Source organism: Porites lutea, chromosome 1 (assembly GCF_958299795.1).
Source record: "Porites lutea chromosome 1, jaPorLute2.1, whole genome shotgun sequence".
Classification (NCBI taxonomy): domain Eukaryota; kingdom Metazoa; phylum Cnidaria; class Anthozoa; order Scleractinia; family Poritidae; genus Porites; species Porites lutea.
Window position 1 is genome coordinate 19,203,268 of NC_133201.1, and position 18,030 is coordinate 19,221,297.

At 39.8% G+C, this 18,030-nt stretch overlaps 2 protein-coding genes across 2 annotated transcripts; both read left to right on the plus strand.

Annotated features, from left to right (window-relative positions):
• The first annotated feature begins 426 nt into the window (after positions 1 to 426).
• Positions 427 to 16,948, plus strand: LOC140925704 (uncharacterized). The gene is made up of 9 exons (XM_073375604.1): positions 427 to 592; positions 3,280 to 3,335; positions 4,290 to 4,435; positions 6,221 to 6,419; positions 11,940 to 12,221; positions 14,326 to 14,403; positions 16,403 to 16,415; positions 16,661 to 16,764; positions 16,925 to 16,948. The coding sequence occupies exons 1-9, from the start codon at positions 427 to 429 to the stop codon at positions 16,946 to 16,948; spliced, it is 1,068 nt and encodes a 355-aa protein (XP_073231705.1).
• On the plus strand, positions 8,126 to 9,052 carry LOC140935895 (uncharacterized). Its single transcript, XM_073385474.1, has one exon. It carries the CDS (start codon positions 8,127 to 8,129, stop codon positions 8,841 to 8,843), a length of 717 nt encoding a protein of 238 aa, XP_073241575.1. The 5' UTR covers position 8,126; the 3' UTR covers positions 8,844 to 9,052.
• Positions 16,949 to 18,030: the final 1,082 nt, after the last annotated feature.

Sequence of the window (18,030 nt, forward strand, 5' to 3'; positions counted from 1 at the left end):
GTTGCCGTGTACAGAATGCAGCTGTGAGACTTGCCTCCGGTGATGTAATAAGGTTTGGATTTGGTATCCTTTTAAAAATGACAACAACAGTAAAAGAAAGTGTGTGGTGAGTGTAGTCCTAATTAATGCCCCAATATGACTGTTGTTGACAGTGACTGACGTTTTGACAACCTTAAGTCATAGTCAGAGTCATAGTGAGTTGTATCTTTTCAGTTGATGATATTTGATATTTTGCTCGATATAGTTTAATGAATTTACAATGCATACCTAATGTATTTGATTACAGAACTTCCTTAACATGCGTACAACTACACAGGAAATGCAGGTTTTGAATTTCTTGTTGATTCATACTCAACACTTCATTACCCATCCTTGGGTCTGTCTAAGCCATGGGAATCATACAGATTCCGTATTCTGTCATCACCAATGGCAACATCACAGTCGGGTGGAGTCACCTCCCTTCCTTATATCAACACTGTGACACCAGTGAGTACTGATGGTGTACCACTGTATACAAGCACTGAACCAGTCAGTTTGCCTGGGACTGGTGGCTCAGTATCAGAAATAAGAGGCCCATCTGATCCAAAGGTTAGTAAGTTGTTATGAATGCCAGCCTTCAAAGAAAGACATGTCTGATAACTTGGGGGTGGTAGATTTTGCAATCAATCTAGTGTATATTCTTTTCTCAACTTGCTTGACGGGCAGGTGAAGATTTTTGGTGAAATTGAAATTTAAAAAAAGCGAGGTAGATTATTCAGTCGGTGACACAGCTGCAGGTCGAAAGAAGAAACCCAGTACTTCCATTAGGAGTGGAACCTATGACCTTGTGGTTACTAGTTCAGATGCTCTACCAATGAGCTACATGAGACTCGTGGGAGCTAAGGTTACTAAACTGGGTTCATGTGACAAACATATTGCATACCGCTTGGACTAGAATATTGATATGTGATAGAAATGTGATGGCGAATTCAAGGCCTGGTATATATGGTACAGGTCAAAATTAAATTCAGGTAAAAGGTTGATTCTCAGTCTTCCTTGTCTCCTAACCCTAATAATATTAATGCGTTAGACCTAGGATACAAAGAAAAAATGAGAACCAACTTAGGTTAAAATTTTATCCTGAGTTTAATTTTGACCTAGCTGTAACAAATATACAGTCAAGAGGTGTTTATTAATTGACTAAGTGACACAGGCAGCTCTAAAGAAAAAATAAAACTGCTCCTAAGGAGCAAGGAGTAGAAACTATGATCTTCTGGTTACTAGACCATGCTCTATAAGATCACTAAACTAGGTTCTCCCACAAATCTTCTTAACTCTGTGGCAGGATTTGCTTATTGTAGTGTGGTTGTTTTTCAGGCTAATGTTATGCCACACCCTCTCTGAGATCTCGCCCAACAAGTGCTGGTGTTACCAGGACTCGACCCAGCTCTGCTGGCAGAGAAAGGATACCTGGTCCTCCTGTTGCTAGAGGTAACTATCATCATCATTTTCATCATTATTATCATCCAGTCTTTTCAGTTGGGATGCTGTGAATAATGATCTTATTCCATGCATTCCCCTCTGACATTGTGCTCGCAAGGTCCTCCCTGTAATTCCGGAATTTCTCAAGATCATATCGTTGAATAAACACGGCCACTTAATTGGTTTCCGTAGAAAAAGGGTTTGAATAATCGCCCCCTCGTTACCCAAATCGGTAACGCAAAAAACTCTCTGTTAGGTCGCCCCTCCAAATATAAGCTCCCGGGGGCTTGTACTTGGAAAATGGCCCTCAAATACAAAGTAAAACAAAGCAAAAACGGTAAATTTACGTCCAACTATAAGGCTAGCCCAATCGATTTTGAAACGCAAATTTCCCTCCGTAGATAAGCCCTTCAAAAACGGCCTCTGAAAAATATGAGCCCCGGGGCTTATTTTCCAAATTTTATGGTACAATATTAAATGATAGTGCAAAATACAAGGGAAAGCAGTAAATACAAAAAATGTTTGAGTGAGGTGGGGCAGCCAAAGAAGAATATTACATTTCTGTTAACAAGAAGTTTAAGGTGATTAGTCCCAGAGTAAGAAATGAGAGGAAATAGAGTTTTCAGGAGAATGTTCACCAAAAATGGTACACTGCCCCGTATCCTATTTAGGAATAGACTAATCAAGTTGGACATTCCTGATTAAAAGTGAAATTCTGAATATGACTGGACTAGTCTGGCCAGTCTGCAGTTCTGATGGAGTTAAAGTTACAAAGATTTGTTTGTTTTGGTTGCTTATTTGCTTTATTTGCAGTGGGTTTTCATGGTTTTATTTAAGACCATTTTTAAAATGATACCCTCGCAGCAATTGTTTTGGTAGCCTTTACCAGCCTGACTTAACCATATGAATGTGAGAATTTTAACAAAAAAAACATAGCATGGAATAATGACGATTAGATGTATGTAGTAGTAGTAGTCATCAGAGATTGAAATCAAACTTCTTATGTTTCTTTAAAATTGTATGCTAACATTAACGGCACTGTAAAATCTCTGTGATACTTTCCTCTAAAGCATTCAAAGGCGGGAGAGGACGGGGGTTAGGGAGCCCAGAAGGATAGGCAACAGGAGGGATGTGAGTGGGGGGGGGGGGGGGGTAGGGAGCCCAAAAGGATAGGCTGCAGGAGGGATGTGAGTGGGGGGAGGGGTAGGGAGCTCAGAGGGATAGGCAACAGGAGGGATATGAGTGGTGGGAGTTCTAAAGGTGCTGGAAGTCAGAGCTTGCGTGTAATATTCTGCAATTGAAAAAAGTCTAAAGGAAGGAAACCCCGGGGATGGTACTCCCTTTTAGAAGCCATATAGATATGTACTGCCTCAAAGGGTAGGGTTATTGGGCCGTTTCAGTCTCAACTGAAAAAGGGTATAGACTTTGTTGATTTTGGTCTGGAACCAGGAATGGTTTTCAAGGGAACTACGGGAGTGTATAAACGTATTTATTTTGTCATTTTAATTCCAAAAGGAACAAGAAAGCAAGATAATATGCGAATTTGAAGTGGATTTTGAACAAATGTAAGTAATTTTAGGTCTGAAAACGGGTTTGGATAATGAAAGTTTTTGTCTGAAATAAGATCAGGATTTTGAGAACCGGGTGGCACATCCCCACCAAGATTTCCCAGAAATACCCCACTGGGGGAGGAAGGCAAGAAAAAAGGGGCAGGGCCCAGTAATGCAAGGTATGGGAGGTAGGAAGTTTAGCACCCCCTCTTGTCCCCCCTGATAATAATGCTGAGACTTTCATGTCAATTGTCTCCTGAATTTACAGGTGGATGGATTAATGGTCCAGTGCAGATAACAGGGAAGCAAAGCATTCAAGATCTGGTAAGCTTCTTTGAGCGGCAGTGAAATTTGTTGTCTCAAAACCTTCTAGAGGGGTTGATGGTATGTAAGCTGGGGAGCCAAGCTCGGCTGGGTGTACTCCTTATGATAGCCTATACAGGGAGGCTCCGTGTGAAAGGGGTATCTTTTTCAGCCATCAGGTAAATGAAAGGGTAGGGATTTCACTTGTTGAAGTGTATTAAAGGGTAGAGAAATCTGTCATTTGGGTCTGTAAAAGGGCCCAAAAGATCTAACAGATGAATTTTATGCCTTTATAAAGTCGAGAACACGTTCTGTTGGGGATGCAAACTTCTAAACAAAGTATGTGAAAGGGGTACCATTTGTTAATAGAGGGTATACGAAAGGGGTACCTTTTTCGTGAAAAATGGTATATAAAACGCAAGGGGTTTGACGTCGGAGTGGAGCCTCCCAGTATAAACACTTGTTCAGTACACCTCCCCTGGAAGCAGAGTCTTTGTGCAGAGCTATGAGGTGTTTGGAATGGTTTTTGGGGAGGGCACAGATGCTATAGAAATATTATGTTACCTAGTAGGCTTATTTATTGTTTAAAATTGTGTCACAAAAGTCTTTGTCATTGATTGCTTTGTTTCGACTGCATACTGCTGGTCAGGTGATGGTGTGAAGTAAGGACTATAATAATGTTAGTAATGCATTTTGTAATTGCTTCAGCTTAGTGCATTATGGAAGCCACAATGCATACTGAATATTTTTCAGGACAAAGGCTTGGCGCGGACCCTTTTTTGACCTTGAAATTTATCCTTTTTTACATCGTGTACGGTTCTCAATTTTAGTGTAAAAAATTGAATCAATTTTGTCTGCTTACTTTTCCGACCAAATACCCTCAGAAATTGTTGTGTCACAACTTTCCAAACCTTATCCTTATCTTCCCTATCTTGTGTCACAGTTTGTTTTTGTTTTTATTTTTATTTTCTCCAGGAGGAGCGTCTGTTACGCATGGGTGATGAACTCAGCCGACTAGCTTCATACGAAGCAGAGTGTCATCGTAAAGTTGGCGTCATTGCAGCTCTGAGAGATGAGGTTGTTGATCTGAAAGGAGCTCTGCAGTCGAGTGGCAGTTTCAGGTACATTTGCCCTTGTTAGTGTCCACTTAAGACAGCGGTTAGCTTGTTCCAGGCTCCGAGATGGCCGGGTCCGTGAGAAAGCGCGAATGCGAAAATCAAACGGGAGGTAACCTCCTTTTTCCAGATCATGCGCTCATCATTTTCGTGCGCCTTTCACTTACGCGTTATCCCTACCATCTGATAGTGCAATGATCTGAGAGCCTGGAAGAGGCTAGACAGTGAGTGATCCGCCTTTATGATGAAGGTTTTTCTTTAATGAAAAACAAGCCCGTTTGCGGTTTTTAATAAAGATTTTATTGCAATTTGTTCTGAATAACCTTTAAAGATTTGTTGAAAACGTAGATCAGAAACTATGGTCGTGTAATCTTGTCGGATTGAAAGTGGTTCTTTGCAGTCAATGAAGTAACTAATAACTGATATAACTTGGCAATAAAAAAGACCAAAAACAGCTAACGTCGCTTTTGTCGAATTGGTATCCGCATTTGACATTCAGTGACGTATACCTTAATGGCACATCTTTTGTTTCTAATTCTGGTGTGTTGTTCTAATCACCAATAAAGTGACTGGTTTTGAGCAAAATACAAATTGCCTTTTGGAGTCCTTTTTTAAACATGTTTCACCTATATTGAAACGTGGTTTCTATTATAACAGGAGACTCTCTTCCTACCACACTGACTACTGCCTGTGTACGGTCGCTAGATTCCAGAATTATTCTCTTTTGATTTGAGCCATCATTCGGCAAAAAATGGTTAATTCTGAAGTCACTAACAAAGCAACATGAAACTCCTCAGTCATGAAATTGCATGTAGAAGTGATGCAAGGGACTCCTTAATGAAAATAAATTGGGTAATTGCTGTCTCGCTTAGGGTTGGAAATTGCAGCTTTCACGTAGGGTGCGAAAGACGGAAAGAATGACATTTAATATTCATTCTTGTAAAGGTGTTGCTCAGGTTTGTGCGCAAAGAAGCACCTGCATAAAAAATCTAAAACTCCGTCAGACTGTGTTGGATCGAGTATGGTCTTCTTTAGGGATCCAACAAAGCATAAGCCACTCGAAAGGAGCTGAGCAACAAAATTCATTCCACCAAATTGAGAGAAACATTAAAGATAACCCCTCAAAACATTAAAAGAAGGTACAATTAACAAGGCAAATGTAAAAGAAGGCTCGGATGGACAATTTAAAGAAGATTGAAACGGATTGCAATTCTGGGTTTTTAAAACTAATTAGCCTTACAGTTATTCAAAGTTGTTTGCAACGTTTGATATAATGCTTAGAAGGCATAATGTTTGACAAGAAATTGTAAGTTTGTTATTTACAAGTGATTTCTTTGCTAACGTTAAGTTTCATAGCGCATTAACACAATGAACTAGAGTCTCCTCTCCTTAAGAAAACCCAGTGAAAAAAAAACAAAACAACAACTCGTCAGGTTTATCAAACTTTTTGGTACGTTTGTAGCCGCCCACGGCTTACTGCACGACAACAACGTGACATTCTCTAATGCAAGGTTTTATGGGGTGTTAACCCGTAAGCTGAACATTGGTTAAGGAATTCTACTCTTGGTAAAGTCACCTGCATTTGACATATTGAACAATTTGGAAAAATCCGGTGACAATTCGATGTTTGAAAGGATGCGAAATTCGTCTTATTGGTAACTCGTTGCTACTGTCGCCTTTGTGATTGCTAAGCGATTGCAAAGCCGCTTGTGATCACTTTAAACAATCAAAATGCTGTTTGAAATCATTTCACGACCATTATGTGATGCCTTCTATTTTTACTATTATCAGAGCTGGAGGAGAGGATTCAGCGTTTTCTAATGCAAGCATACTTCATCAGCTTCGTGAGCAAGTATCGCAGTTGCAAGCGATTGTACAAGAGAAGGAAGAAAACGAGAAGGCAGCAGCGCAGAAACTAGCGATGTACCAGAATCAACTGCACGCCAAAAACAATGAAGTTGCTACTTTAAAGGACCAATTACAGGCACAGGTTTGTCCTAAATATTGCCAGTGGAGATACTCTCCATGATGCCTATACGGGGAGGCCCCGCCCAAAAGGGGTACCTTTTTCAGGCTTCGGGTATATGTATAGAGTAAGGATTTCGTGAGTTGAAGTATATGAAAGGGTAGGGAAAATCGTCTTTTTTATAGGTGTTCAGAAGGGGTTTTAACTTGAATATTTCTAGCCGACGCATCTTACGGCCGTATCAATTTAATTTATTAAACGCTAGGCAAGAAGACTAACTGATAGTAGGTATGAGATAGGGGTACCATTTGTCAATGGAAGGTAACTGATAGTGGGTATGAGATAGGGGTACCATTTCTCAATGGAAGGTAACTAATAGTAGGTATGAGATAGGGGTACCATTTCTCAATGGAAGGTAACTGATAGTAGGTATGAGATAGGGGTACCATTGGTCAATGGAAGGTAACTGATAGTTGGTATGAGATAGGGGTACCATTTGTCAATGGAAGGTAACTGATAGTAGGTATGAGATAGGGGTACCATTTGTCAATGGAAGGTAACTGATAGCAGGCATGAGATAGGGGTACCATTTGTCAATGGAAGGTAACTGATAGTAGGTATGAGATAGGGGTACCATTTGTCAATGGAAGGTATACGAAAAGGACTACCTTTTCTGCCAAAAATGGTATATTAAAAGGTAACAGTTTGGATAAGGCCTTTACCTATGGAACGTTGTTGAATCCTGATTATATGAGCTTTGCTTCTACAATTATGAAAAGGGTTTTGAGGGTGTTTTAACTAGCCGGCCGTAAGCAAGATTATAGTTGTTATTATGATTAATAAACATCGTACTTGTTCTCAATGAGGGATGGCAAAAGCACGGTAGAAGAGTATTAATAGGAACTTTTAGCACCGACGGTTTTCAGGACGGCTACGGGAACCGGAAATGAAGTCAGACTCTTTTTCGCGCGCGCGAGTGTCACCCTCGGTTTCTTGCCGCCGTAGCGGCCTTCCCTAGTACGGCAAACCGAGTAGTTTGACGTACTGGCGACTACGGAGTTTTAGGTGAGTACTTTTTTAACCTTTTAATTGACTTTTAGTGTTTTCATTTGAAAAACAACTTCTTATTCCTTTTCTTCATAAATTTAGACCAGTTTTCTTTAGAATTGGTTTGATATTTTTGCTTTATTTACGCTTTTTTCACAGGTGTGGATGACACATGTCGGTTGAAAAACATCCCAAGTGAGCTTATTTTTGTACATGACTTTATTTTTGTACATGCCTTTTTTGCCTATGGCTGCTTTAATTTTGATATATAACTCTTGATGGTGTTCAGCTTCAAGTCGGGCATCAAAATGAAAGGCGAGAAGCATTTAAACGTGTTCATATGAGTTGCTAGACGTGATAATGGGCTGTATTCATTGAAGGACATCCTGCTTTAAATTTCTCTGCAAGTGGCTTCTGTCTCGAACAAGTTTTTCAGTGTAAGATAGGAAATGAAACAGAAAGAACAATTAAGCTTATAGCTGTAACCACTTGCAGTCCTTAACTGACAATTTTTATTTGAGCGAACATTGTAAAAATCTGATTTAAGCTGGAATCAGTTTGTAGCATCGTTTCCAAGATTCAATGATTTGTATGTTATTTCTATAAGCCATGATCTAGAATCCCTGAAGTGTTAGTCAGGTTAAAAACTCGTGTCTGATCATTTTGTCCTACTGTAGGGCTGCAATGGAGTGGACCCAAGACCATGATTTGATGTTGCTGAGAGAGACTGCGTTTGAGGACCCTTTTCAATTTAAAAAAGGAAGTCCTGACAGAGGTGAAGTGTGGTCGAAGATAGCAAGTTCGCTCAATAGTTCTGCAGAATTAAAGTTTGCCGTAAAGCAGAGATCAGTGAGGGAGAGGTTTGCACTATTACAAGCTAAGTATAAAGAAAAAAACAAAAAGGATGCGGAAAGCAGTGGAACATCAACACAAATGTCAGAATTGGACCGGTTATTGGAAGATATCACTGAGAAAGAGAAAGATAGCGAAGAGAGTAGGAATGCTGCAGTTGCTAAGAAAGACAACCAAGACAGAGAAAAGGCAGAAAGCATTAGAAAGACAGCTATGGAAAGGGTAAGCCAGACTAAGAAACGACAGGAAGGGACAGAGAGTGAAGCAGTGAGTACTAAACGAAGACGCAGAGGTGGAGATGAGACTATAGAATACCTTAGAGAAAAAAGCGAGGCGGAAAGAAAGGTACGAGAGCAAGAACTGGAACTGAAAAAGGCAGAGGTGGCACTACAGGAAAAGCGGGCAGAGCAAGGCCAGACCCAGATGCAGGAGATGTTGAGAGCAATGCAACAACAGCAACAGCAGAGTCAAAACATGACAGCTTTGCTAATGCAGCAACAGCAACATTTTATGAATGTAATGCAAAGTCTTCTTAAAAAGCCACAGTAGCTATGATTTCGTTAATTGAAACTTTCCTCGTTGCTTTAAAGTACCCTTCAGTTTGAAATATGACATTTTGTCTTGCCCTTTTTTAGCTTGGCAGGGTCCATTTAATAGTCATGTAGATTTGATTAATTAATCTGTTGTAATCTATTTGAGTATAGTTTTATCAAGTTTGTGGACATTAAACAACCTTTGGAAACAGGTTTGTTCTTTCGACTGGTAATGCAGTCAGATAGTGGTGTATTTGTGGATTGCCTTAAGATAAGCCATTAATGAGAATCCCACACTTAAATGCAGAGATTTTCTTCGATGACTACAGTTCTATGCATGACTACAATTTTATTTTCAGTTTATGTCTACAAGTAGCCCAGTAAGTTACATCAAGTAGTAAAGACAATGACTATTCTGCTCAAGAATGTTTTTCAGAAGCACTCAACATCTATAAACAGTGCTATCATTGCTTTTTGATTTAACTTCGTGAAGTACATCAATTAAAAAAACACAGAGAAGAATCTTGTAGTAAACCCATCTGATCTACAGTTATGTTGACTGTATACAGTGAAAAGAAAAGAACCGTAAGATAACTGGTTTGGTTCAATCAAGGGTACAGAATGCCCTTGAGCTGACTGGAAAAAAATCAAAGATATCTGTATAATGGACATGACAAAGAATACAGTCTAAACTTACAGGCTGTAGCTGGATGGTTTTATTACCCTTTTACATTGTCCAGTTGGAAAGCTAGTAATGATTGCTAAGGTTTTATCGTTCTCTTCATGCAAAGTAATCCTGAATGTGTGGTGGCTCCAGTCCAAAAAACTGGGAGGTTTGATTGCCATAAAGACAAGTAAGTGCATTTCTTAAAATACCAGATACCACATATAATTTCCCAACACTACTGAGCTCTATTTTTAATTTTTTTTGTGAAGTCCAGAAATTTAAAATAATTGGCTATGTCCCCAAATAACCATTCTACGGAGACCCTGACTTCACTCATGCTTTTATTGTAATTTGCCATTTGGGGAGTGAACCAAACACCCTGTCGAAAAGGCGCTTGCAAGTGGACCCTCAAAGGGTACGCAGGGTCTCCATACACACACAGTGGTTAGCCGCTAGGGGATATTGCAATGTGTTGCAACATGGGGAACAATCCTGATTCTCTGAGCATTCCAGCGTCGTGTTTTCTTCCTTCTGAAAGGTAAAAAAGGAAAGTGCCTTCGGTATGGTCAAGCATTCTGACTGGGAAATGCTAATTCCTGTATATGGATGGCAAACATAGTAAACCTCCTTCAGTGTAAAACTGTAAAACTTTTTTCTGTTTCTGACCTGTTTTTTTCCGATATGTTTTTATATGCATTAATCTACTTCAAATATGAGACACTTCACTGGCAAAATCTCACAGTAATCCTAGCAATTATTTTTTATTTTTATGAGATCATACATCAGATTCTTACCAACTGGACCATATAAATGGGCGATAAGACCATCTGGGATGGCTACAGCCTGGAATTTTAAGCTGTTTACCCGCTTGGCCCATTATAAAGGATTCGTTGGGTCGTTCCTGGCCTGGCTATCGGACGCACTGTCCCGTTGATAAAACCAAAACAGTTATCTAGAGGTGCTCCATGTTGATGTATACAATCAGCATACGTTTGCAGGGCAGGTGGATTCAATACGGCCAGATTCCAGTCGGTAATTCTTCGGCAATGGGCTTCGTAAATGAAGTCCAGAACACAGTTTGTAGCCAGGCACATTACCGATACAGGTCGTTGTCCGAACCTGTGCAAAAAATCACTGTATCGACACGGGCATGTCAGCCTCTTCAGCAACATGCATAGTGCCTCCATTCCTCCTACAACACTTCTTTGTTCCAAGACAAATTGGTCAGGGATTCCTAAAACCTCTGCTAGAATAGGAAGGTCGTTTTTATGGACCCGAAACTCCGCCAAGCACTCGTCGTTTTGCATGTCGTCGAGATCAAAAAGTGGGTACTGCTCGTAAGGAAAATCTAAGTTAGTTGGCCTATTCACATCATACAGGAGTAGAAACTCCTCTTCTGTAATTAACCTTTCATCTAATGCATAGAGCAAATGTTCTCGAGCCTTCTTTAGGGACATTTCTCCCTAAATATCTAGTTTTGTGTCCGAGTCTCTCCGACTATTTCGTTCACGCCGTAGTCAGGGATTGTTTTGGTTGCTAAACTATTTTTTTTTCGCGGGCTTTTGGGCGGACGGCGCCTTGTATCCCCAGTCCCGCGCGATCTAGTTCACCGTAGCCGTCCTGAAAACCGTCGGTGCTAAAAGTCCCTAATTATAGCTGGAGTGTGGTGAAACAGGGAATGATTACAAGCAGAATGTTTTCAATCTGCGTGTTGCTTCATGTGCTTTAAGCGCCGGCAACCGGAATTTTACTTGAGTTACTATGAAAAACTATAGAGAAAGTAGGCTTACTGCAGTAAATTTAAGGGGAGAATTTTTCAAGGCTTTTTTTTTCAATGAAGGAGGAAGGATTAGCAGAGTTGGTTAGTACGCAGCCTTCTGTTCGGGAGGTCCTCGGTACGATTCCCAGGTGTGACCTCAAATCCTTCTTTCGACTTCTTCCCTTTCTGTGTAGCTTTAAATACGCGTAAAACGGATCACTGATGGAGAGAGGTCGGATAAAATGAGCGCACTGTCGACCTCAGGGTTGTTAGGGTGGATTTCCACTGTCGCGTAATTTTTATCGTGAGAACGCGCGTAAATAAAATAGAGACAATGTGTGGAAGGTCACGCCTAAACGGAAAAGTTGATCCTTGCTCAACTTTCACGTTTACGCGTGGCCTTTCATACATGTCTCTATTTCATTTACGCGCATAAATTTTACGTCCTTTCACACGGAAACATTACGCGACAGTGGAAATCAACCCTTAGTCAAATGACTATTTCGAGCTACCGACATAAAATAAGGACTCTTTACCTTTACCTGTTACTGTTTATTGGGGCGCTTGTTTATGTATTTTGATTTCCTGAAGGAAGTTCTCTTCGACAACTTGGAAAACGTTCTATTTAAATAGAGTTTCACTGTAAAAGCTTATGGAAGTTGGATATTTTTGGTTATTATTCACAGCCTAAGGCTTCCGCTTGGGTTAAAACGGACCCAAACGCAACCACAAACAAGATCGCATCGTTGCGCACTGACATCGCTGAGAAGGAGCGAAGAATTGCTCAACTATCCAACGAAAATGAAAAGCTAAACAAGCAAAAAATGCAGTCCACGACACTGCTGAACGGGTTACAGAGAGAAAACTCTGCAAAGGACGCCTTAGTGCATCAGGCGAAGAGAGAGATTGGAAAACTTAAGAAGGAACTACGTGAAAAGGATTCAACAATTTCCACCATGTCGACGAAGGTTAGGTATAATACACGAAAACTAACGTTGCCTTTACTTCAAAGATAATTTTAAACGTAGCCTGCGAGTACAGCTTTCTCTCAACACTCCCCCTTCGTTGTGAGGTTTCGAGAGGCGCCCTCAGCTACGTGGAAAAGGCAGTAGCAAGCTCTCCATTTCTGGAGGGAACAAAGCCAGCCTCCAGGGACTCGCGACTCCACCAAATGGCCATGGAGAGTTTGTTCGCAGGGTACGACGTGAAACGATTACTTTTTCCGCGTTACACGTTCGGCTGTATCGAGGGTCACCAATAGGTTTTTTTTGGGATCCGGAATTTCCCTTATTTGAATCTCGGGATTCGGAAGTTGCCTTATTTAAGGGCCAGGATTCGGAATTTTAAAGCAAAATGGAGCTGAGATGTGCAGGGGATGCTAGTCTCCCTCGCAGCCGTTTTAGTGTCGTCAGACAACGTTCCTAGTGAAGGCAAAATCCTTTCTCAGGTTAAACCATAAAAGTTAATGCAAAGATCTGTGTAGCCTACGTGGCAGGCGCTATATCCCCTACCCCTTTCGACGCCTGCTACGTAGGTTTTGATATGTGGTGATTTGAGTTCGAATAGACGCCTTTAAACTGCCAACAGCTGTCTAATATGAAACTTTATAAAAACAGCCTGCGAGCAAGCTTTCTATTTTGTGTGGCGCGAAGTGAGCACGTGTGAGGCAGAGGAAAGTAAAGCCCTCGTTTCTTTCTTCAACCTACTCTCTCGTGTCTCCTGTCGTGTGTCGCTTGCATGTGCCTTCAAACAATGTAACTCCACTGAAAAGCGTGCTCGCATGTAGAGTAACACAGAAGAGTCACTTGTACAATCAGTCGACTACACATAAGGGAGTTTTAGTAGAGGCGTTTTGAGCGACGCACGTCAATCGGAAGTCAGGTCGTTTCCCTGTTAATGCCCTGACGCCACCAGATTTGTATTGCTAAGTGTTTTAACTCTTATAGAGACAATTTGCCCTAAAATTTGGGCGAGGCCACTAGCCAAAAGGCAAAAACGCTACTTCCAGTTGACGTGCATCGTTTCAGAATGTTCCTTCTTAAGCTCACTATTGAACCGTTGGAACTAAAGCTAGAAGGCAGCTTAAGCAACTACGACGGCGACGGCTACGAAAGCATCACTTAAAAAGTGAATTCGCGTGGCTTTCAACTTTATCGCGCTTATTCCATCTCGTTCAATTCGTCAAATATTGACAAATTTTCCAAGAGTTGAACTCTAAAAGACTGTATTGAAGTTCAGAGAAAGAAAAAGAAGGTCGTTGTCTTGTGTTCACGTCCTCCACAAAATGTGAAATCAGGGAGTTTCACGACGTAGTCGTGCAGTGACGGCAAAGAAATGTACAAAAAAGCGTGATGCACGTGCAAAGTTGTTGTTTTGCCAATCCAAACCTATTGCTTTTTTGCTGTTCTCGTTGCCTTCGTCTTTGCTTAAGCTCACTTATATGTCACTTAAAACGACAACGTTCAAAGTGCCCAATCTCCTTTTAACATCCTGTAAAGTATTTTTCACTTAAGGGTTAATCAGGGGCACCCAACGACGGTTTGCTCCTAAATACATTGAAAACACTTTTTAGGCTATCCAGAGTACTTTAAGATATCTAGAAAAGCATTCTAAGCGGCGTTGTAAAATTTGTATATGTTCGGTCATCCTAGGGAAACTTGAGTCTTTTCGAAATTACAAGGGCTTGAATATTATTTTCCTGAAATTTTCGATGAAATTTGACGTATTACGAAAGTGAGACATTTTCTTATTGATCTCTCCGTCACATTTTTGAATCGGAAAATTCTGGGTCTCCTTTTTTCTATGAAAAATAACCTAACTTGGGAAGTAAAATGCGAAAACTAATCTTCAGAAAATCGTCGGGAATTTATTAGATAAGCTTCGAAAATTGTTGATGAATGAAACGGTCGTCTAGAAATTTGTATCCGTCGTCCAAGTGACTGATAGAAAATTCTAGGGAATAGTTGCTTTTCCGAACAAATATTTTAAAGAAAACAGTCGTTGGGTGCCCCTGGGTTAATAAATATGTACAAACTGTATGTAACGTTCAAGCTTTCTTTCTCTTATTTTCAGCTGGGAAGGCAGAAGGCCGCTAAAGAAGTGGAGAAAGAGGCACAAAAATTAGAACAAGAGCTTTATGCAACAAAAGGGGTAAGAATTGAGTGATCTGTTATAAAGGTCTTCCCATCTGAAACATCACCTTTTTTATTTTAGAGTTCTGGGTTTAACACCTTGTAATCGGTCTTATAATTAGTAAACAGCCCGTACATAGGTACAGTTTCCATCGTGTTTCATTTTCCATTATGTGGAATAATGGTTAAGGATGTACTAAATAATTAGTTAATTTAACTATCTTAACCATTTTTCTAAGAGCCTGTTTACATGGAGGTGGGGGACCCTAAGCAGGTGAGGTAACCTGCCTGTCCATATAATCTCTCATTTTAATTTAATCACGTCTACATGATGGGTGGGGTGACCCGCCACATGTTACCACACCTACCTGGGGTCCCCCACCTCCGTGTAAACAGGCTCTAAATCATGTGCTTCTCTTCATTGAAATTGCGCCCACAGTAACATATTAAATTCCCTTTTCAAACGTTGCCAAGGACCTATCATTTGGTTAGTAGTCAGTAGTGAGCTCAGAAACTTGACAAGCCTCAAAACATTCAAGAAACATATACGCGGTGTGGACCTTTCTAGCCATAGAGATAATAATAGTAACTGCTGTTACTTGTGTAAATTCAGAGTCATGAACATTTGTATATAGTTTTAGGTTTTAGGTAAGATCATTAATTTAAAAGTCATGTAATAGATTAGGGCCAGTTCTTACGAAAGTGTCCCCAATTAGCTGATATAACTGTTGAGCTAAATACATTGACAATAAAACAAAGTTATTATTATTATTCTTAAACGCTTAAAACTTTTTGTACTTATTTGTTATTACATACATAACGCAACGGAGTGTTAGAGATATGTTAAGCCTATATTTTTCAGATGTTTACAGGATAATTTGGTTGGCTAAATTTCATAGAAATTGGTCAAATATTCGCAGAGTTATGACGCTATGAGGGATTATTCATGGCAAGCGTTACATAACTCTAATCAACAATGTTTTTGTACAAAGTTACATGTAATAAGTAAAGCCAAGATAATTAAGTATCCTTTTATCGTCATTGTTAACACGTTTTACCCGAAGGCTATTGATAAACCCACATTCCTTTCTGTCCAGTTCATTCTCGTAAGCCGCCATTTTGTTTTCGTGCACAGTAATTTTTAGGGAGTTATTATAACTCCAAAAATGGAGTAAAAATTTTAGGTACAGGATAAACCCTTTTTGGGGGGTTTCTTTAACCCCAAATCTGGGTGATTTTTACTCCTGAAAAAGAGTTCTTTGAACTCCTTTTTGGAGTTAAAATAACTCCGAAAAAAAATAACTCTACTGTAAGGAGTTAAATTAACCCCACTAGAGCAGTTATTATAACTCCTTGAAAATTACGGTTGCTATTAAGCTTCCGAAGTGACTGTATTACGCTTGCAAATGCGTGCAGCGAGCGTGCAGCAGGAAGTTCGTTTACTTGTTTACTCAGTGTAATGGATTCGGCTTTTGAGCTTTTGTGTTGTTGATACATCTTCATGTTTTAAAAACAAAACGAGACAAATGTCCTTTCAGGAATGTCAATAAACTGAATAGTTATGTTTCCCTGTAGTTTCTTAGTTAATACCAAAGAAGTCTGGATTGTCCAAAATTAAGTTTTATCACAAATTAAATATCCTTGTTTCTATTAATGCTCTTGTCTGTCGCAAAATGTCTGTTTTTTTTCTCACTCCGTTGTCTTTAATGGGGTCATAATTCGTTCTATATTGTCTAAATGTCTAGGTTTGATCTGATCTGAGCGGCTGACAGGTTTTCAGAGTCCGTTGAAGTTCAATGAATGTCAAGCCACTTGAAAAAAACGTGTAAATTTTCTGCACAGAGCCACGCAATATTTTAGGTTTATCGGGAAAGTCACAGTTTGAATTTTTGCGGAAAGTGAAGCGTCCAAGTTTCCATGAAAGCGGGTACTGGAAGAAGCTAATACCATCAGTAATCACAGTTTTATTTCGTTGTAGTTATACATGTAATAATTTCAATGCATGCTTGTATTGCAAGCTCGTTAGCGCAGGTAATTCCTTGTAACTAATTGCTCGTTTAAGTAGCTTTTTCTTTTTCTGCCGGTTTTTCATGCATGAAGTTTAGCCACAGGATTATTTGTAAACGGCTTGCTTTGGCAGTTCATTGAGATATATCATTTGTGCATCGTTACCCAAGCCTGTATTCAAACAGAGCGTCGACTCTTGTCTGTTCCTGCGAATGAGAGTACCAATTATGTTATTTTAATTCTTTGATTTCTTTTTTTGCCCTTTTCAGAACTTCAAACCACAGAGAAGCAATTGAAGGAAAGGATTAAAACCATCGCTGATTTAGAACACAAGTTAGAGAAGATGAGAGATCATCTCAGCGAAGCAAGACAGGTTAGTTGCCATAGCACCTAGACCTGAATATCCCGGATGTTGTGCCTGAATCAGAGCAAGTCCAACCACAATGCAGAAGTTCATAATATTACGTACCAAATTTTATAATTCTCCAACCAGGAGTCGAACCCATGACTTTCTGGTTATTGTCTTTTTATAGGAAATTAACGACTCACGAATTTAAGTCGCGTTAATTTTTTGAAACGTTAATTTTCCCGCCGTTAATGTGGAGCTTTGATTTCCACGATCATAAAGGGGCTGTGTCACGGCTGTCCAGTTCACTTTGTCAATATCTAGTGCCAATTATGCGTTCTTATTTGCTATGGAACTTACAGCTGAACTTAACGTTATCGGAGAAATTACTCGTAAATGACAAAATCTCACGCATTATAGTAAACGCTAAAAACCACAAAAATGAATCTTCTTCAAGTTTGTCCATCTGTGCCTTCTATTGTATTTGTTTTGTTATATATCTGTCTGGATTTGTTAAAACATGGCTAAAGAAATTTCAAGTGCATTTTAACTATTTGACATCTAAGTGGAATGGGAAGCAGTTAAAAGTCACTAGCTGAAGCTAAACAATGACAGCATTATTACTGTCAATAGACGGTAGAGTTCTCTCACAGAAGTAACAGGATTTTGCGATGAAATAAACAACATTTGAAGCGTTCAGAAATTAGTCAGCCAAACGGTGAGGCCCACAGCTCAGTGTCGGCCGAAAACAGATTAAGAATCCACAATCTTTGAGCACAGAATAGCCTTTCTAAGACAAAATCACCTGAATTAAACACTCACGAAGCGTTTTTATGCTTGACACAAAGTATTCTAGTAACACGGGCTCAACCGCACATACCTGAGATTTGTCTGTCAACACTTTCGGTAAATAGTCAGGTCTCTTAAGGTCAAGATCGTTACAGAGTTGACAAAAGCACCAAACTTTGCACAGCGGTAGCTTATTGCAGTACCATGAATATTAGAGGGGGTGCCCAATGCAAATATGTCGCTGAAGCCTACTAAACAGGATTTAATTATTGTAAATTTCACCTGCTGGGGTTCCTGTGGTGTTTTGATTGAAAATTGTTATGTAATACCTTAAATCGTTCAGAATGCTCTTCTCATGTTGTAAACAACAATTTCACTCGAACATCTGGCATTCCCATCCATTATTAGCTTATTGATTGTATAATTAAGTTGATTATTACTGTGCCCTTAAAGCAAGTCCACAGTCCGCCCACATTTTCATAAGTCATTTCTAAGATGGCCTCG

What these genes read in the sequence shown, in the direction of transcription:
- LOC140935895 (XM_073385474.1), top strand. Translation starts at nt 8,127, where the DNA reads ATGGAGTGGACCCAAGACCATGATTTGATGTTGCTGAGAGAGACTGCG.
- LOC140925704 (XM_073375604.1), top strand. Translation starts at nt 427, where the DNA reads ATGGCAACATCACAGTCGGGTGGAGTCACCTCCCTTCCTTATATCAAC. An exon ending in CCCATCTGATCCAAAGGTTA is followed by an intron (nt 593 to 3,279) that starts GTAAGTTGTTAT and finishes CTGAATTTACAG; the next exon opens with GTGGATGGATTAATGGTCCA. An exon ending in ATCTCAGCGAAGCAAGACAG is followed by an intron (nt 16,765 to 16,924) that starts GTTAGTTGCCAT and finishes GTCTTTTTATAG; the next exon opens with GAAATTAACGACTCACGAAT.